Genomic DNA, 19,132 nt, shown 5'->3' on the forward strand with positions numbered 1-19,132 from the left:
TTTTTGTATTTCGATTTTGAAAAAAAAACCGTTAAAATATAAAAATAAACATAATAAAAACATATATAAAAAACATTTAAAAAATCGGTATTTTCTCGATTTATTATTCTAAAAAGCAAAAAAGAGAAACAAATAATTGAACTGAAAAAAATATTGGTTTGCTGAATAGATATTCATTCATATTTTTAAATATACTAATATATCGATATTATTTCGACAACACTAAGACTATAAGACAATAAGGCAATATAATGATAGTTCATGGATCCAACCGCAGACATCCGGTACCACACACGATAAATACTGCGACAATTTAATGTTAAAACGATCTGCGAATCACGCAAATATGTATCAGAAACAAAGAATGTGAAACAATATCGATATATCCTTTTTTAATATCGATATTTTTGCCCGAAATTTTTTAGCCAATTTATTATTAATATATCGATATATAAAAATACCGATATTTTTCTCGGTGGTCGGCATCTCTATCACATAGCATATAGAACGGATTTAACGAACTTTTATTGAAAAAATGAAATACCATAATATATAGGCATCGCGTCATCTCAAACGAGAAATGGTTTACCTATGTTTATCCTACGTTTACGTTCTACAAGCATGTGTGCGTTAGGGATGCTGAAAAAATATTAATAATTCTCACCAAGATTTTTTTGCCCTATATTCGATAATTTTTGGGTCGATACTTTTCGGTATTCTTTATCAATATTATCAATATAGGTATCGATAGTTGTTAATAAGTGTATCGAACTTTTAGTTGCAAGGTAAAATGTCGATATTAAAAACCTAGGGTGTTCGAAGGACTGCATCGAACTTCTTGGGATTGTTTTTGAACTTTTCCACGGCCGACATCCCTATTACGCTTTACTACACCCTAAACTCATGTTGTTTCAAAATTGGAAAAAAAATATAGAAAATTTTAAATAATATTTTATTAAACACAAAAAAGACACAAACATAACAAAAACAAATCGCAGGTATTTTTAACGCCTTTTCTTAAGTTTGCCGAGTTTATTCTTGGATAACTTATATTCTCTAGCGTCTCTATGAGCTAACGGATTTTCCGATGCCCTTTCTTCCAATTCCTCCTTCAACTCTTCTGCGGATATCGTCTCGATAGATTTACCCTTGCCATAAAACGTGTCTTCTCGATAAATTCGATCACTTCTTCGATATGTCCCATGAAGCTATAATCATTAAAATTAATTTATTCAATGTAATTATTGAATATAATTCATTCGTTGCCTCTCACAGTCATCTTATCAATAAAAGTGTTTGTTTTGGTGAGGTTTAAATGAAATATGAATAGACTATAGCTATTTTTACCTTATCCCAGAAATAAATGTTAAAGGCGAAATTAACGTGAAAGTACTGATGATGATTGTCGTGGAAGATGGCGTCTGGTTGCCACGGTTGCCACCAGAAGGCTTTGAAATTGATTCCTGAATGATCGATTATTCCGTGATAATAAGCGTAAAAAGCTACGGTGTAAAATGGTACTAGAATAAGAAAAAAATCGCATTAATATTGTAAAACGTAGATATATTCTTTAAATTCAGTACTTACGCCAATGTACCGGGATAAGGAAGAGGGGGGTAGCCAGTGACATTTGTATATGGAGTGACTCAACGGGATGAATAGCAGTGACAGAAAATGCCGTAGGCTGTTTATATTTGTGATGAAGTTTATGGAAATTTTTATATAAGAAAGGCCAGTGGTAAATCCGATGCAACCAATATGTGGCATAATCCTAAAATATAAAACAATAAAAATGTAGTTGTTAATTCTATTTCAATTAGTAGCTTACCTGATAAATAAATAACACAGGAAATTGTAAAATAAACCATAACAAACCATATTCGTCAATTTTGTAGTACACGGTACTGTATCCACCATTTGAGATATAACAAGCCAATACTGCCGATAGTGTCGCATTCAAAAACAATGTAATAGAACCCCACATAATTTCGTGCCTTTCTAATTCGGGAGATAACCATTTATTAGGCTGACATTTCCATTCTTCTGCTCGATCTCTCTGACGTACATAATAGTACCACTACATAAACAAAAACTAATTATAAACCTAATATATATATATATATATATATATATATATATATATATATATATATATATATATTTATAACTTTATAATTAATATTTTAAATATATTAAATTATAATATATTTATTTTTTTATAACTTAATATAATATAATAGTCTCAACTATTTTAAAATTATTACCTATTTTTATTGAATTTAGTACTTAATAATAGAGGATTTAATAATAAGTGTTGATTTTAATTAATAATGTTGTGTTTTTTTTATTACTATAAAATATAGTGCCCACCACTTGCTATTCCTATCCTTCGAATAATTAACCAATCCTGCATAAAAAGCCTTTGAGTTCAATCATCAATCAACACATTTTTAGCCATTGTTTCATTTAATGAAGCAATCAATTTCTTTCTTGGTTTGTTTTTCACAATACTTATAGAACAACTCCGAATGATTTAGATTACTTAAGTGTCTGATATAACAGATTAATAGCCCTAACCCTCAAAAGAAGCGCGTATAAATTTGACAGCTGTCGGATCATTAGTTTGTAAATTATATGATTTTGAGTGAAGCAACTTTTGATATTGTGAAAAAAATGGATAAAAATAAATTTCGCGTATTGATAGAATATTGCTTTTTGAAGGGAAAAATATAGTTGAAGCAAAAACTTGGCTTGGTGCCGATTTTCCAGATACTGACCCAAAAAAATCAACCATCAAGGATTGGTAAGCTAAGTTTAGACGTGGTGAAATGAGCACCGAAAACGGTGAACGCAATTGATACCCAAAACAGGTTGTTATGAACGAAAACATTTAAAAAATCCACATAATGATTTTGAATAACCGTAAATTGAAACTGAATGAAATAGCAGACACTCTAAATGTATCAACTGAACGTGCACATCATATCATTCACGAATATTTATATGAGATGCTCTGTATGAGAAAGCTCTGTGCAAAGTGGGTGCCGCGCGAGCTCATTTTTGACCAAACACGACGACGAGTTGATGATTCGGAGCAGTGTTTGAAGATGATCAAGCGTAATAAACCCGAGTTTTTGCGTCGATATGTAACAATGGATGAAACACGGCTCCATGGAATAAATTGTGTCAAAAATCCATTAATTTGGCTTCGAATTGCTTCCTCATCCACCGTATTCTCCAGATCTGGCCCCCAGCGACTATTTCCTGTTCTCAGATCTCAAAAAAATGCTCGCTGGGCAGAAATGTTCGTCGAATGAAGAGGTGATCCACGAAACTGAGGCCTATTTTGAAGCAAAGGACAAATCGTCCTACAAAAATGGTATCGAAAAGTTGGAGGGTCGCTATAATCAGTGTATCACCCTTGAAGGGAATTATATTGAATAAAAAATACAAATTTTGCCAAAAAATGTGTTTTACTGTGACAATCTCAAAGATCAATTCATCCAATCAATATTCCGATTCCAAAATTCCGATCAATATATCTGGGCTTTTATTATATTTTATTTATGCTACTTATTTATGCCACATGTCAAATGCCGAATGCCTCGATTAGTTTGATGATGGTTTTGTATACCATAATTGTGCTCAAAGTGCTTACACGCGATGTTGTCTAGATGTGCCTATGCCAAGTTAATCTACGACCCCAAGTAAAAACCCAGGTATTTTAAATGTTCTTCTGTGGGATCTTAAGGACGAACAGGTTTCTCTCCTCCCAACGGAGTTGGTTTGGTCAAGAGAGTAGAGAATAAAGATATACCTTGTGCATTGAACCAACGTAATGCCCAATTATTTATTTAATCTTTTGTAATACACTAGAAATTAATTCAAACATCTATTATATGATTATATATTTTTTAATATAAATAAAAACAAACAAGTCCTTTATTAAATTCGGAAAAGCCTAATTTCTTTGCGACACAACTGAAATCATAATCATAATATATATTATTACTATACTTATACAAGTCACATATAAGTCGTTCGAAGTTATTTTGCACATACGTCATTTAAATTTGTGACATCAAAACGTCGCAATGTTGCTGCATTAAGCTGCTGCTAAGTATTAGTTCAATTTGGCTTTAACATACAACATAACTCTAATCTAAATAAAATAATTGAACAAAAATGTTATCAAATGTAATTTATTTTAACATAGTGTATCTAAAAATTACAGTTAATTATCATAGAAAAAATAGAAATTTCACGGTATAGGCGACCTTGGGGAAATGTTTTGTTTAGTTCAATCAACGGTAGCGCTGCGATCGCAAATTGTGATTGGCTAGTTTAAATTCCTGGTGCCGCCACTAACATGGAACGTGATTGGTCGATCAAATTGTGTGAAGTCAGCATTTTTTTTGGGCGTCCATTTTTAAGTTTGTTGTTTGAAGGTTTTCTTTTTTGTATGGATCAAGAAATCTTCGTTTTACGTTGTGCATATTTTCTGTTTTACATTAATAATTATGGAGTAATAATATAAAAGTGCATGACAATGCGTCAGTGTAGTAAAATATGTAGTGTACCGGGGTCAAAATCTGCTACAGAAATTAGACATCGTTTCCCAAAGAATGATCTCGCTCCTTTCCAAAAATGAAAAATTTAGAATTACCCTTCCTTCACGGACAGGTATTTGGATAAATGCACATCCATCATTGCTTTTATCAGGTACATATAAAATTATCTATCTACTACATGTCTGTTTATAGATTGTTTGTTTACAGAAAATCAAGACCTACTTATGAAGATGTTAGTAATAATAAAATTCAATTAATCTATCAAGTTGTTCGTATGCTGTCAGTGTGATGTCTCTACATAAAGAAGTCTTACAAGAAGGTAATAATTAAGATAACTGGATAATTAGTAGTAATAAACACTACTTTTATTTGTAAAATATCCCTAAAATAATTGTAACTTTTTAGAACAATCAGTGTTCAATAATTGTATAGTAGGGCTATTGTATATTTAAATTTGATTGCCTTGTTAAGAAAATATTTGTTACGGTGCCATCAATTATAAATTTAATTGCTACTTTTAGGGGATTTATTACCTTAAAGAAATCTATTTTGGCTAAATTTACAAATAACTACATTTATTTAACAAATCTTAACCAAGAAAGAATTTTGATGGATCAATTAGAGGTCATGGAGGTAGAAACCTTCATCTAGTATGTTCGAAAAATCTTTAAAAGGGCACATCATCAGTTCAATTTTTTCACATCATTCGCCCGGAGAAAATTGTGACGAAGATGAACATATTAGATAAGTTATATTCTTTTTTAATGGAAGATCTAGTACCACTTGGGGTTGTTAAATCACCAATTAAGTCTATATTTTCAGTTCCAGAGAACTTTGCTGTGAGAAAAACAAGAGTCTAATATTGTATTTTAGTCTTATTTCATGTTATTTAACAAAACTTCTGAAAAAGAGACAACATGCAATATTTGCCTACATTGTATATTAAGTAGTTCCACCGATTAAATACTCTAAAATCTAAATATCTTTAAAAAACACATAAATTTTTAGTGTTTCAACTGTCCAATCCATAATGATTTTCAAGACCAAATTTTAAAAGTTCTTATGAGGTGTGTCTTTTTGGGTTGATGAAGCTAATGCAATATCAACGGAGAAGGATTTAAAGTTTACCTTCAGTATATCAAGATAAGTTGAACCCTAATAGATCCCATAAAATTGATGGCAATAAACAAATATGGAGATATTTTAATTTTACCAATAATAGAGTTCATAATTGTTTTTTTTTGCTTTTTGTTTATATATATTTATATTATTTACACTTATGTATATTTGAAAAAGGATTTTGTTTTAATAAATTAATTTGAAAAATTAAATTTGATTTTCCTTTAAATATTATTGGCCAATAAATGTGACGTCACAAAGTAATCAGGCCAAATGGCAGACCAATCAAAGTATTTTTCTTACATGTTTTTACATAACTATTTTAAACTAACCAATCAAATTCACGAGCCGCCAATGATTGAACTAAGCAAAACTTTGCCCCACTACTTACCATTGGAGTTGCACACCCCTGTTAATTATACAGCAATAATAGTTAATAGGTTAGAGTTATAACCTCTTATCACTCACTATTGCCTTGAAGAATTTTGCATACGTCTGACAACCGGACGACTTTGACAGACTCATTCGTTTACGTATTCGAACTAATTAGTTACTATTTTGTCTCTTTCAACTAGAATAAAATGAGAAGGAAAATATTTTCTAATACTAAAACGAAATTTACAAATTGCGGCAGAGATTAAACATCTTGATAACGTATGTACAAGAAACTTCGAATTTTATAGTGATATTTTATGAACTATTAATAAAGGGGAAATACATGCATTGATAATGTATGTATAATGCACTTACCATACTTGTATATTGATCCAAGTACAATAAGGCTATAGTAATGAATTAAATTGTTATTTAGGAATGTAGTAAGCATAAATAATGTATTTTTGAATAATTACATCTGACATTAGATATGCTTAGTATATTCTTAATTTACGTAATGTATTACTACTGTTCTGTTGTGCTTGCATTAATAGACAAGCAGGGTGAGCAATTTTAAATAAAACTAAACTACTTAAGCTAAAGTTAAGAATACATTTATACACTATATAAATTCGTGTGATTTGCTTCAATATTCTAAATTTTTTTGGTTTCCTAAATGGAGAAAAATGTTTAATGCACACGCAGAATTCTTTTAGAAGAAATACATCCTAATTATGTAAAATGCAGTAAAAATATAAACTTATAAATGTTATAAACAATAATTTTACAAAAAAAGTAAAATGGCAGAAGATGTTTATAAAACTTAAGGGGAACATAAAAATTGTGGAATGGCTGTTGAGTTTATGAGATGGTTTAAGATATAACAGGCCAATTGAAAAGTCCCCGGTCCACCATAGTAAAACACATTATTATGGCAAACCTAGTTTTTTTTCAAAATTCAACATAATTCCCTTCAAAGGTGATACACTGATTATGGCGACCCTCCAACTTGTCGATACCATTTTTTTTTCAGTTTCGACGATCATCTCTTCATTCGATGAAAATTTCTTCCCAGCGAGCATTCTTTTGAGATCTGAGAACAGGAAATAGTCGCTGGCGGCCAGATCTGCAGAGTACGGTGGATGATGAAGCAATTCGAAGCCCAATTCATTGATTTTGGCCATCGTTTTCACTGACTTGTGACAGGGTGCATTGTCTTGTTGAAGCAGCACTTTCTTTTTTTTCTGTTTTTTGATCAAAAGTGAGCTCGCGCAGCACCCGCTTTGCACAGAGCTTTCTCATACCCAAATTGATCTTTAGAGTATCCTGCTATTTCATTCAATTTCAATTTACGATCATTCAAAATCATTTTGTGGATTTTTTAAATGTTTTCGTAGATACCGACCTCTTTTGGGCGTCCATCTACCATCTTCGGTGCTCATTTCACCACGTCTAAACTTAGCATACCAATCCTTGATGGTTGATTTTCCTGGGGCCGTGTCCAGAAACTCGGCATCAAGCCAAGTTTTTGCTTCAACTGTATTTTTCCCTTCAAAAGCAACATTTTATCAATAAGCGCAATTCCTTTTTATCCATTTTTCTCACAATAACAAAAGTCGATTCACTCAAAATGCTATAATTTACAAACTAATGATCCGACAACTGTCAAATTTATACACGCATTTTTTGAGAGTTAGGACTAACTAAAAAACAATATCAGGAATTTTACCAATTCCTAACATCATGGCTATATGGGTTAGGATAACAAAATAGAAAAAAATTTCAACTAAATTACACAGTTACTGGTCTCCCAACAAGTATAACACGGTATATTGTATTGCTGGAATTAATTTTCATTTCAATCCACTTATAAATTATATAATACAAAAATCAATCAATTAATAGGTAGGTATCGTTGATCCAAAAAATAACCTTGTTAATCGTGTGGTATATTTTATTTGGAATGTTCTGGTAATCGGTACCTCTAAACAGTTGTGTTCATTCAACAACTTTAAAGATTAACTTATTTTAATTTTATTAGCTATTACATTCTAAGTCCACGTAGCTACTGCCTAGGACAAATTAATGTTAATCGTAAAAAATTAACCATTCAAAACTTATATTGCTTTTGATCTGGGATAAATTGCTAAATAAAATGAACACAAATGGATAATTTTTTTATTATTAGGTACTTACCTGTATCTTGATCAGCAAAATAATTGTTGAAAAGGCGAAATATCTTCGGAAACAATTGTTAAATATAATAAAATAATAATTCATAAAATCACAATTTGCCATTTAGTATTATTTTGTTATTTAGTGTTTATTGGCATTAATCGTAAAACGCTCAACAATCCTTACATTTATTGTTTAATTTGAAGAATTCTGTTGACGAAGTCTATCAAACACTTTTAGGAACTTATAGTGATGATGAGATTATAAGCTAGGTAATAATAATAATTCAAGTCAAACTCTTAAAGAATTTTCAGATAGCTTAGCAGTTTTATAAATCAATTATTTATAGACGTATAGGAAACATCCAAACGGATGGGAAATGGGTAGCATACGAATTAGCAGAAAATAACACTTAAAACTATATCAATATCGCGATTTCATTGCTAAAAAAATTCTGCAGCCTGTTTTGACTAGAAAGTAGAGCCACTTCGACAATCGCAGGTGCAAAAAGTAATTGGTATCCACATCGACTCCGAAGCGGAATATCCATGACTATACAGCCTTTGTGTATAGATAATGGAATCAGCTAAGTTTAGATGTGGTGAAGTGAGCACCGGAGACGGTGAACATAGTGGCCGCCCAAAGGAGGTTGTTACCGACGAAAACATTTAGAAAATCCAGAAAATGATTTTGAATGACCGTAAATTGAAATTGAATGAAATAGTACACACTGTAAAGATATCAACTGACCGTGTACATCATATCATTCACGAATATTTGGGTATGAGAAATCTCTGTGCAAAGTGGGTGCCGAGCCCACTTTTGACCAAAAACAATGACGAGTTGATGATTCGGAGCAATGTTTAAAGATGGCCAAGCGTAATAGACCCGTTTTACGTCGATATGTGACAATGAATCAAACATGGCTCCACAATTTCTCCAAGTCCAATCGACAGGCATCCGAATGGACTGCACACTATGAACCCGCTCCAAAGCGTGGGGAAACGCAGCATTCGGCTGGCAAGGTTATGGCGTCTGTATTTTGGAATGCACATGAAGTAATTTTCATTGACTATCTTGAAAAGGGAAGTACCATAAACAGCGATTATTACATAGCGTTAATGGACCGTTTGAAGGACGAAATCTCCGAAAAATGGCCGCATTTGAAAAAAGAGAAAGTGCTGCTTCACCAAGTCAATGCACCGTGTCACAAGTCTACGAAACAATTTTTATTGCTTCCTCGTCCACCGTATTCTCTAGATCTAGCCCCCAGTGACTATTTCCTGTTCTCAGATCTCAAAAGAATGCTCGCTGGCAAGAAATGTTTGTCGAATGAAGAGGTGATCGCCGAAACTGAGGCCTATTTTGAAGCAAAATACAAATCGTACTACAAAAATGGTATCGAAAAGTTGGAGGGTCGCTATAATCAGTGTATGACCCTTGAAGGGCATTATGTTGAATAAAAAAACTAATATTTCCAAAAGAATGCGTTTTACTATGGTAGGCCGGGGACTTTTCAATTTACCTGTTAGACGTCTACTGACGATAATTGAAGGAATTGAACGACGTATTGTTGAAAAAAAACCAGCTAGAACGAGTAACAGATGCAAGGTCATCCCCTTGTATGACAATGTCCAGCCAGGCATTGCAAATGTTTTGAAGGATACACTGTGGCATCATGAATGGGAAATTCTGCCACACCCAGCGTACCATATATAGTGCCTTCTGATTACCAAGTATTTAGATTGATACAGCACGGTTTGGCTGGCACATCATTTCGCAATGCTGAAGAAGTGCAAAAGTGAATCAATGATTGGATCGGTGTTAAACCAGCATTGTTCTTTAGATATAAAAATAGAGTAATTTGAAAAACAAAGATGGAAGATAATTTGATTAACATATACTGTACCAAATTTTTCAATAAATGGCTTTTTAACAATAAAACAATCAGAATACATTCAAGTAATACATTTTTTAAGAATATATTCTTGACTTTAGAACCAGATAAATTCATGCCAAATCCAGTACTTCGCTCTTCAAATATTTGTGACTTCCCCAAAATGAACATCACTAGACAGGTCAAAGCAAATAATTCAGAAGCTTCAGTCAGTTTTTTTTTTTCGCACAAGCTGACTCTGCAGTTACATTTTTTAAATGTACATGTTTGGATGTATGCAACCTTCCTATATGTTGTTTAAGATTATTAAGGCCGAACATGTGAGCTTCAAAGGTACAAACTTTAAAATACAATTTACATTCACAAGCCAACTTACGCTCTCCGAATATTGATTGAAATACAAACTAATAATTGATTTCACTCAGTTTCAGTACTACAAGTAGTATCCCTGATATAAAATAAACAAAATTGTCAATTTATTAACTTATTATTTATTTATTTATATATATACTTATATATTTATTAACAATTTATATATTATAGAGTTAAGGAACAATTATTGCGTTTGAGATGGTGTACATTAAACACCACTGTTAATCAGGATATAATGGCTACTTTATAACTATATATGTTTCGAAAATCGATGAACATCACATTGAATATTGTTAAGTTTCGGCACTAATATATTAATCAATATTGAGCGCGATAGTGTTACTAGTGTCGAAATAACACTGTTTCATATAGTCTAAATAACCTACACTATTCTGCCACTCAGAATTATCTACCATTCCTTCTAAAACTCATTCATTATTCATATTTTAATTTATTTGTTGTAACTTAAACATTATAATAAAAAAAACTAGTGACATTTTTTCAATCCATTAACATGTAATAGATTTTGTAACAAATTATCGTTATCAATATAAGTATTCATGTTAATCAAACAACCTGTGTACTTAAAAATTTTAAGTGGATGAGCTCATGTTGTACTAACTATTCAGTTAATTTTAATTTGCTAATTTTAATTTATGATTAATTTTAGACTTATTAATTATAGATTTCAATATTCAACCAAGTAGGCAATTGACAAAACTAGATAACAATAAGTTTATTGACATAGATATTGTTAATCAATTGGGATATCAACTTACATGTAAAAAGCCTCCCATAACAAAATACAGTCCATAAGAAGTCGAAATCGAACCCCAGAAGAAACCACTAAAATTATTCAACTTGAGAGAGTCTAAAGTGATATTGTCCCATTTCCAGGTGATGTTATTTCCTATATTCGTGTTAAAACCAAACTGTCTGCTTAAATGTACTATAACGTGGATCCAGTCTCCTGTAAATAATAAGCAATTTAAAACTAGGAAGATATTTCCTGATTCTACGTTACAAATAATCTACCATTTCTTAAATAATAATTTTCTAATAAATATTTTTTATAATTGTCAAGTCACAACAAGATATTTTAATGGAACTATGCAAAAATTGAATTTTAAGCATTGTTAAATAAAATATAAAAAGTTAAGGATTCTACAATTTCGTTATCTACATATTGAACGACTTCAATTTAACAGTGCAATTATTCTAAATTGAGAAGGTCCAGATCGTCCAAATATTACAGAATCAGATTCAGATTACAGAAAGAGTTGCCCACTACTAAGACGGATTTTTAGAGAAAAGAAACTACACTTCTGTTTAGTCTTTAAATGATATACAAAAAAGTTGAACTGGTTCTATATAAAAAATGTAGAGAATATGAAGATTCATATATTAAAAAATAAAACATATTTATATATAGATTTTTACTCAAAACCAAGCATTTATCACACAAACCTCATATTAACGCATTCTTATTTAATCAACAAAATAATTAAGTATATATAATAATTTATCAAAGATGATACAAGTACTACATTCAGCCAAAGATGAATTGTTGCTACTAAACCATTAACTGAAAGTATTGTAGAATAAGCTTAAAATAAATGAATGCCAACTAACACACGAACAATAAAATTAATTATCAATAAAAACAATAAAATATCGACACAATATTGATAGAATTTATCAGTACTTTGAATTTAAAATAGTATAAATCGGATAGTAAGAATATCGTAGACATTAAAAAACACTACCTGCAGATAATAACTACTCATAAAGAGTGTTATGGAGTTGGAGTATGATAAAACTTAAAACATACTAATAATATTAATTGGTTCTAAACGAACATCTTAAATTAAGAAAAACGTTAAAAGATAAAACAATAGTGCAATAAGTTTGCTTGTTTTGATTATTTTATATTAAATTTCAAATACAATTCCTAGTATTTAATTATATTATATAAATTCTAGACTAAGAAGCTCTAGAATTATATATATACATTTACTAACGCTTTGTACTCTAAAAATATAGTTCATTAATACTTATTATTTTTTTACGGTTTTATTTTTAAGTGTTTATATTAACATAATAACTATAAATAAACAAATTTTGACACACTAGAAAACTAGGCCTACGAAATCAAATGTATTTAATATATTTTCCACAATCAGCGACAAGATAAAAATTAAGTAATTTTAAGTGTCAAATTAATTTTTAAGAACCTATAGAAATTAAATTATATTGTATCCGTAATTTAAAACTGAATTAAAACAATATCGAAAAATAAATGTGGTTTTCTAGCTAATTTTATTTCTTGTGTCGGCTTCTAAAATAACAATTTAAATTTGGAATTTAATTATTCGATTGTGTTTTGTCAATGTCAGCGTACATAACTTTGAATATAATTTAAAAAATATTGGGATGTTAGCTTTAACTCTTAATAATCATCGATTAAATAAATTAGTAATAATATATTTTACTTATAAAACTAACACAAAATACATATTGTATTACCATTGATGGAGATTCCTAACATAAACACAGCCAAAGCTACCAAAACTTTTCCAATTTTATCGGGCACACAGCTCCATATTTTTGTAAATTCCTCGTTGTACTTTTCTGACCAGGTCACAGCCATAGGATCAAAAAATCCTCCGGTTTTTGCCGGTACACCATTCTTTTTAACTTTTTTCATATCACAGTTGCCACCCCGAACAATCAAAACGAAAACTCGTCTAATATCGTTTTAAATTAATATATAACAAAATCTCAGTAATATCTTATAAATCATGTTTTTCAAGTGGTCAATATCTCAACAATCATATTTAAAGTGCCACTTTAATCTGGCTGTATATTATTAAGTTTTAATATATTTATAAAGTAACATTTATTCAGCATTTCATACTATATAAATATCTTATAAGTTATTTTGTTTAAACTTACTTAACCCTCAAAGAGACAATATGAACAGCAGTAAGCCATCCAATAATAATAATAAAGCTGTGTATGCATGTTTGAAATTCTGTTTTTGATCCATGACACTGAATTATAAAATAAGCAAAATAATTATACAAAAAGGTTGAACATTATTTTTTACTCACTTAATAATTGTGACGTTATTTTTTTTTTTCAATCCAGTTAAAATGCGCTAATTTATGTGCGACCCTGAAGAAAACGACAAATGGCCGATAATATGAAATAACATTTTTATTAAAATGTCACGTAGTTCATTGTTAAAAATGGACTATTTTTATAATACTGTTTTAAAATATGTATAACACACTGAAAATTACATATATTTTAGTATACAAATATTTTATTTTCTTTATATACCCATAATTAAAATAACATATTGTATAATATTACTTGTAATACTTTTTTATTTTCATAAATTTAACCCCAAATAATCTAAAATTAGAACAGTCATGACATCTCATAAATAATGTTTACATAAGTATGAAATTTCTTTCAATAAACATACTAATTTACAAAATTGTTTGTTTTAAAAATTGTTTTTTTTTTAAAAAGAACACATTCACATATAAATAGTTAAATCATGTATATTCAAAATGTACACAAAACATTAAATGTATTATAATATAAGTATTTTTATCACTAAATTTTAGTCAAAAAATCAACTCAATATCCTAGTAAAAATAATAATACATATGGCACACAGAAAAAGAAAGAAATCAAAAGTTATTTTTTTAATGAAATATTCTCTCTAGGTAAGACCAGAAACTATGAACCTTTGATTTTTCTTCAAATAAACTTTTAACCATAAAAAGTTGTACAAAACTAACAAGAATCATAACAACTAATATAAGAATTGAATAAACATTCACTCTAAAAAATGCTTCTTCAGCAACATTTCTATCCCTTGCCTCTGTTGACTTAATCATGTCTTGCAAATGTTTAGCTTTATTCAAATTATCCCTAACATTATTTACAATCTCCTGTACCTCTGTAAGTTTTAAATTATAGATCACACTTGGATCCACATCATCAAAATTATAGTTTTCATCTGAATCCCATTTATCTTCTTCACTATTGTCCACAATAAGTTCGAAGAAAATTGTCTTTGCACTGAAAGAACTGAACTTATTGTCAAAACAAAATTTATAATCTCCATTCATTTGTACAACAATGGTATGACTATTTTCAGATTTCTTGAAATCAGCTACCAGTACTCTGCCAGTTGGATCAAATATATTCAATGAAATATCCAATTCTCCACCTGAAATTACTTGGTATTCAATGTCAGTAGTATCACCAATTTTCATTGGTTGATAAAAACAATCTTCTTTGGAAGCATCCACATTTACAGTGAATTCCTTTTCAAAGCAAAAAAAGGGCTTAATCATAAAGGCAATAATCCAAAAGTATTTAATATGACTAGACATCTTCAAAACACAATCAAAATGTACCATGTATGTAATGTGTAAGTTAATTCAAAATAAGAAAATTACACAAAAGAAAATAATTAAAACTCTTGAATCAGAGAACACAATTCGTATATCCGTTTACTTCATTACTGGATAAATCGAAAGACCAACTTAAACTATATAAATATATTTTAAATAATCGCAGATCTAACCCTATATTTCAAACTTCCGATATGATTTGAAGTTTGCAACAGAATCACACATTTTAACACAATTATAATTTCTTAAATGAATTGAATAAAATGTTCCAAATTATTTATAATCCTTTAATACTACGGTAATTTTGTGCATCTGCATTATAATACCTTTTTAAAGCTTTGTTGGTACTACTGAACTACTAATATCAATACCATGTGTAAATGTCAAAATTGTGTTACTAATTCTTCTGCCGGGGTTTGGAGTTGTGTGGTCACGTTTTTTTATAATTCTAGAATTTTTTCTCCACTAAAACATTCAAAATGATGGTTAGTAAATTATTTACATACTTCTAAGTAACTTTTATTTTATTTTTATTCTTAATTTTTCTTCTAATTTATAATATACTTAATTTAACCTACACCTGTGTCTTTAATATTATTTATATCATTTTTAGCAACCTCAGATTTTGCTTTTGAAAGAAGGAACAGACTCATCACAAGGAAAACCACAATTAATTTCAAATATAAATGCTTGTCAGATAATAGTTGATGCTGTTAGAACAACATTAGGTCCAAGAGGGATGGACAAGCTTATTGTTTTAAAACATGGAAAAGCTACCATATCTAATGATGGTGCTACTATAATGAAGCTTCTTGATGTTGTTCATCCTGCTGCAAGAACCCTTGTAGATATTGCAGCATCTCAAGATGCAGAAGTTGGTGATGGTACAACTAGTGTTGTTTTGTTAGCAGGAGAATTTTTAAAACATATAAAACCATATGTAGAAGAAGGTGTTCATCCAAGGATTATTATCAAAGCTGTAAGAAAATCACTTCAACTTTGTTTGGAAAAGATTAATGAAATCTCAGTTAAAATTAATAAATCAAATGCAGCTGAATTCCGTTCATTGTTAGATAAATGCGCTTCAACAGCGATGAGTTCCAAACTTATTAGCCAACAAAGATCATTTTTCTCTAAAATGGTAGTTGATGCTGTTCTATTATTAGATGACCTTATGCCTTTAAATATGATTGGTATTAAAAAGGTTCAAGGAGGAGGTTTAGAAGACTCCTTATTAGTTGCTGGGGTTGCTTTTAAAAAAACTTTTTCATATGCTGGATTTGAAATGCAACCCAAGTTATATAAGAATTGTAAAATTGCCTTGCTCAACATAGAATTGGAATTAAAAGCTGAGAGAAGTAATGCTGAAGTTCGTGTAGATAATGTTAAAGAGTACCAAAAAATTGTTGATGCTGAATGGAATATTCTGTATATAAAATTACAGAAGATACATGAGTCAGGCGCCAATGTTGTTTTATCCAAGTTACCGATAGGAGATGTAGCTACTCAATTTTTTGCCGACAGGTAAGGGGTAATATATATGAACAATTAATCATATTAAATTTAATACTTATCTAATAGGGATATGTTCTGTGCTGGACGTGTCTCTAATGAGGATTTACAAAGAACATTAAAGGCTTGTGGTGGAGCCGTGATGACAACAGTAAATGACCTTAATGATTCAGTCTTGGGAAAATGTGATTTGTTTGAAGAAAAGCAAATCGGTGGTGAAAGATATAATTTCTTCAGAGGTTGCCCAAATGCCAAAACATGTACAATTATCTTGAGGGGTGGTGCTGAACAATTTTTGGAAGAAACTGAAAGATCTTTACATGATGCTATTATGATTGTTCGTAGAACAATTAAAAATGATGCTATAGTTGCTGGTAAGCCCTCAATTATTGGACATTTAGCATATTGTATTACGTATTATTCTTATGTAGGTGGTGGCGCTATTGAAATGGAACTATCTAAAATGTTACGCGATTATTCTCGAACCATTGCTGGAAAAGAACAACTTCTTATGAGTGCAGTAGCAAAGGCTTTGGAAATTATTCCTAGACAACTGTGCGATAATGCTGGCTTTGATGCAACTAACATTTTGAACAAATTGCGTCAAAAGCATGCCCAAGGTCACTGTTGGTATGGTGTAGATATCAACAAAGAAGATATTACTGACAATTTTGAGAGCTGTGTTTGGGAACCAGCTATTATCAAAATAAATGCTTTAACAGCAGCGGCGGAGGCTGCATGTTTAATTTTATCAGTTGATGAAACAATTAAGAATCAGAAATCACAGACTGACCAGCCTCAAATGGGTAGAGGTATGGGAAGACCTATGTAGATTTTTTTTTCTTAATTTAAAGATTTTTTTAATTACAATTGTATTCTCGATATAAAAAGTTCAAATAATATAATTACATTGTTTTGAATTTAACGATAATTCTTGGAACGTTTCACTGCTTTTGTTCTATCAAGGACAACCATTTTGATTCACGCCTTCATTAATATAACTAACTATTTTATTATCATACTGTATGTCACATTTATAATAAAGTCTTTATTAATATATTTATGAACCGTTTTATTTTGAAGTTAGTTAAAATATATCTATTAATATCACACATTAAAAATTAAAATTCAAAAATATTTTCATCAGCGCGTATCAGATTGGTTATAAAGTTTGTAGTATCGTACTGAAGGCAATCATCCTAATGTACCTGAAGGTTTTTAGTATGTGTTTCTTTTTAAATATGCTCGACTTTGAAAGTGAGCGCCAATCTATAGAGTCTAAAGAAAAACCAATCAAAACGAAAATCACACACTTTCTACATTTAATACATTCTTCCATAAACCGACAGTGCGAAAATCTTAAATGCGATTGGATTTATATCCTCTCGGCTCTTCTCGACTTGTTTTTTCGTGAGCCCTTTGAAGTTTATTTTCACTAAAATCCATTATAAACTCCTGATCAACTCATAAGAGACTTATTCCCTGGTATTTTTTTCATTTTTGATTAACTTTTTTAAATAAAACTAAATTTTCCTATCGGTTTTAATTATTTCTGCTGCTGTTTGGTCCACTCCTACAGTTATATGATATTTTAACGATTTAATTTATTGAAGTTCGCAATTTCATCAGAAATTTATAAATATTGGTGGAGTAGGTAATCCCTGTTTTGGGTTGTTACATAGAGTAATATACTCTATGGGTCGTTATTGTAGAGTTAAACGAAGAATCCCATCACTCATTGTAAGATTTTACGAAAGTGCCATTTGATTTTTTAATGTTGGTAGATTTAGGCACACCGCTCAAAATATTTGGTGTCTGATAATTCGGTTTCATTCCCGTTTCATATGCGAACTTATACAATTTATTCCTTTTACTTGGTTAATTAGCCACTCGTGTGTACGTGTCGTTACAGCGCCATAGATCATAAGGGTCGCTACACGTTCAAATTTAGACTAAAAAGCTCTGATACTGAAAGTAGTTTTTCGTCCACCATGAGCAATCCAAACCGATGAATATTTTAGTAATAGTTTGTAAATGAATGGACGTTGTTCCAGATTCAAAGAATTCAAGAAATAATTTTATTTCAAAACGGTTATAAAAATATTAAAAAAAAACTATATACATGTACATCAATATAACTCTATCAGTAATTAGCTTTTTTGTAAAGACCATCTGCTAAAACTACAATGTCATGAGTTTTTTCACAGTGACTCAATAGTTGTTTATTGATTTGGACTTCCCCTAAGAATGCTCCAGTTATAGCGCCAGCCATACACGCTATGGTGTCTGTATCACCACCCAATGTAATTGCATACTGCAGAGTTCTTAGTAAATTAGTGGTCTAAAATTTTTACTAGTTATAACCAGCACTAATTTATATAAATATATAGGTATACCTCTATTCTTTGGATGGTATGCGAACTTATACAATTTCTTCATTGGCCTTTTACTTGGTTAATTAGCCAGTCGTCTGTATATTTCTAAACATGTCTTAATGTTATAGAAGTCATCTCTAGCCGTATCTGAGCCTGATCAGTAGGTGCGTACACGGACGGATACACTGTATATAATTACATGTTACAATGTGTTATTACAGCGTCATGGATCGTAAGAGTTGGTGCACGTTCAAATTTAGACCAAAAGCTCTGATACTGGAAGTCGTTTTTTATCCACCA

General features: G+C 30.4%; 3 protein-coding genes across 3 annotated transcripts; 1 reads left to right on the forward strand and 2 right to left on the reverse strand.

Annotated features, from left to right (window-relative positions):
• Positions 1-938: 938 nt before the first annotated feature.
• Positions 939-13,914, reverse strand: LOC143206670 (uncharacterized). The gene is made up of 6 exons (XM_076419326.1): positions 13,036-13,914; positions 11,289-11,479; positions 1,829-2,077; positions 1,588-1,771; positions 1,348-1,520; positions 939-1,208 (listed from the first exon to the last, which is right to left on the reverse strand). Exons 1-6 carry the CDS (start codon positions 13,214-13,216, stop codon positions 1,005-1,007), a joined length of 1,182 nt encoding a protein of 393 aa, XP_076275441.1. The 5' UTR covers positions 13,217-13,914; the 3' UTR covers positions 939-1,004.
• Positions 13,915-14,065: 151 nt separating this feature from the next.
• On the reverse strand, positions 14,066-14,951 carry opm (transmembrane emp24 domain-containing protein opossum). The gene has a single exon (XM_076419339.1). It carries the CDS (start codon positions 14,949-14,951, stop codon positions 14,229-14,231), a length of 723 nt encoding a protein of 240 aa, XP_076275454.1. The 3' UTR covers positions 14,066-14,228.
• A 200-nt stretch (positions 14,952-15,151) lies between these two features.
• Positions 15,152-17,516, forward strand: CCT7 (Chaperonin containing TCP1 subunit 7). Its single transcript, XM_076419325.1, has 4 exons — positions 15,152-15,430; positions 15,559-16,469; positions 16,527-16,831; positions 16,889-17,516. Exons 1-4 carry the CDS (start codon positions 15,425-15,427, stop codon positions 17,287-17,289), a joined length of 1,623 nt encoding a protein of 540 aa, XP_076275440.1. The 5' UTR covers positions 15,152-15,424; the 3' UTR covers positions 17,290-17,516.
• Positions 17,517-19,132: the final 1,616 nt, after the last annotated feature.

Source organism: Rhynchophorus ferrugineus, unplaced genomic scaffold, assembly GCF_030347505.1.
Source record: "Rhynchophorus ferrugineus isolate W39M unplaced genomic scaffold, kcgeb_rfMv2 rfM1, whole genome shotgun sequence".
Lineage (NCBI taxonomy): Eukaryota > Metazoa > Arthropoda > Insecta > Coleoptera > Curculionidae > Rhynchophorus > Rhynchophorus ferrugineus.

Bases quoted from the DNA above. Each gene is read 5' to 3' on its own strand.
- CCT7 (XM_076419325.1), top strand. The intron at 16,470-16,526 runs GTAAGGGGTAAT...CTTATCTAATAG, and splicing joins ACTCAATTTTTTGCCGACAG to GGATATGTTCTGTGCTGGAC. The intron at 16,832-16,888 runs GTAAGCCCTCAA...ATTCTTATGTAG, and splicing joins AAATGATGCTATAGTTGCTG to GTGGTGGCGCTATTGAAATG.
- opm (XM_076419339.1), bottom strand. From the start codon at position 14,951: ATGGTACATTTTGATTGTGTTTTGAAGATGTCTAGTCATATTAAATAC.
- LOC143206670 (XM_076419326.1), bottom strand. From the start codon at position 13,216: ATGAAAAAAGTTAAAAAGAATGGTGTACCGGCAAAAACCGGAGGATTT. The intron at 1,521-1,587 runs GTAAGTACTGAA...TTCTTATTCTAG, and splicing joins CCTTATCCCGGTACATTGGC to TACCATTTTACACCGTAGCT. The intron at 1,209-1,347 runs GTAAAAATAGCT...TAATGATTATAG, and splicing joins ACATTTATTTCTGGGATAAG to CTTCATGGGACATATCGAAG.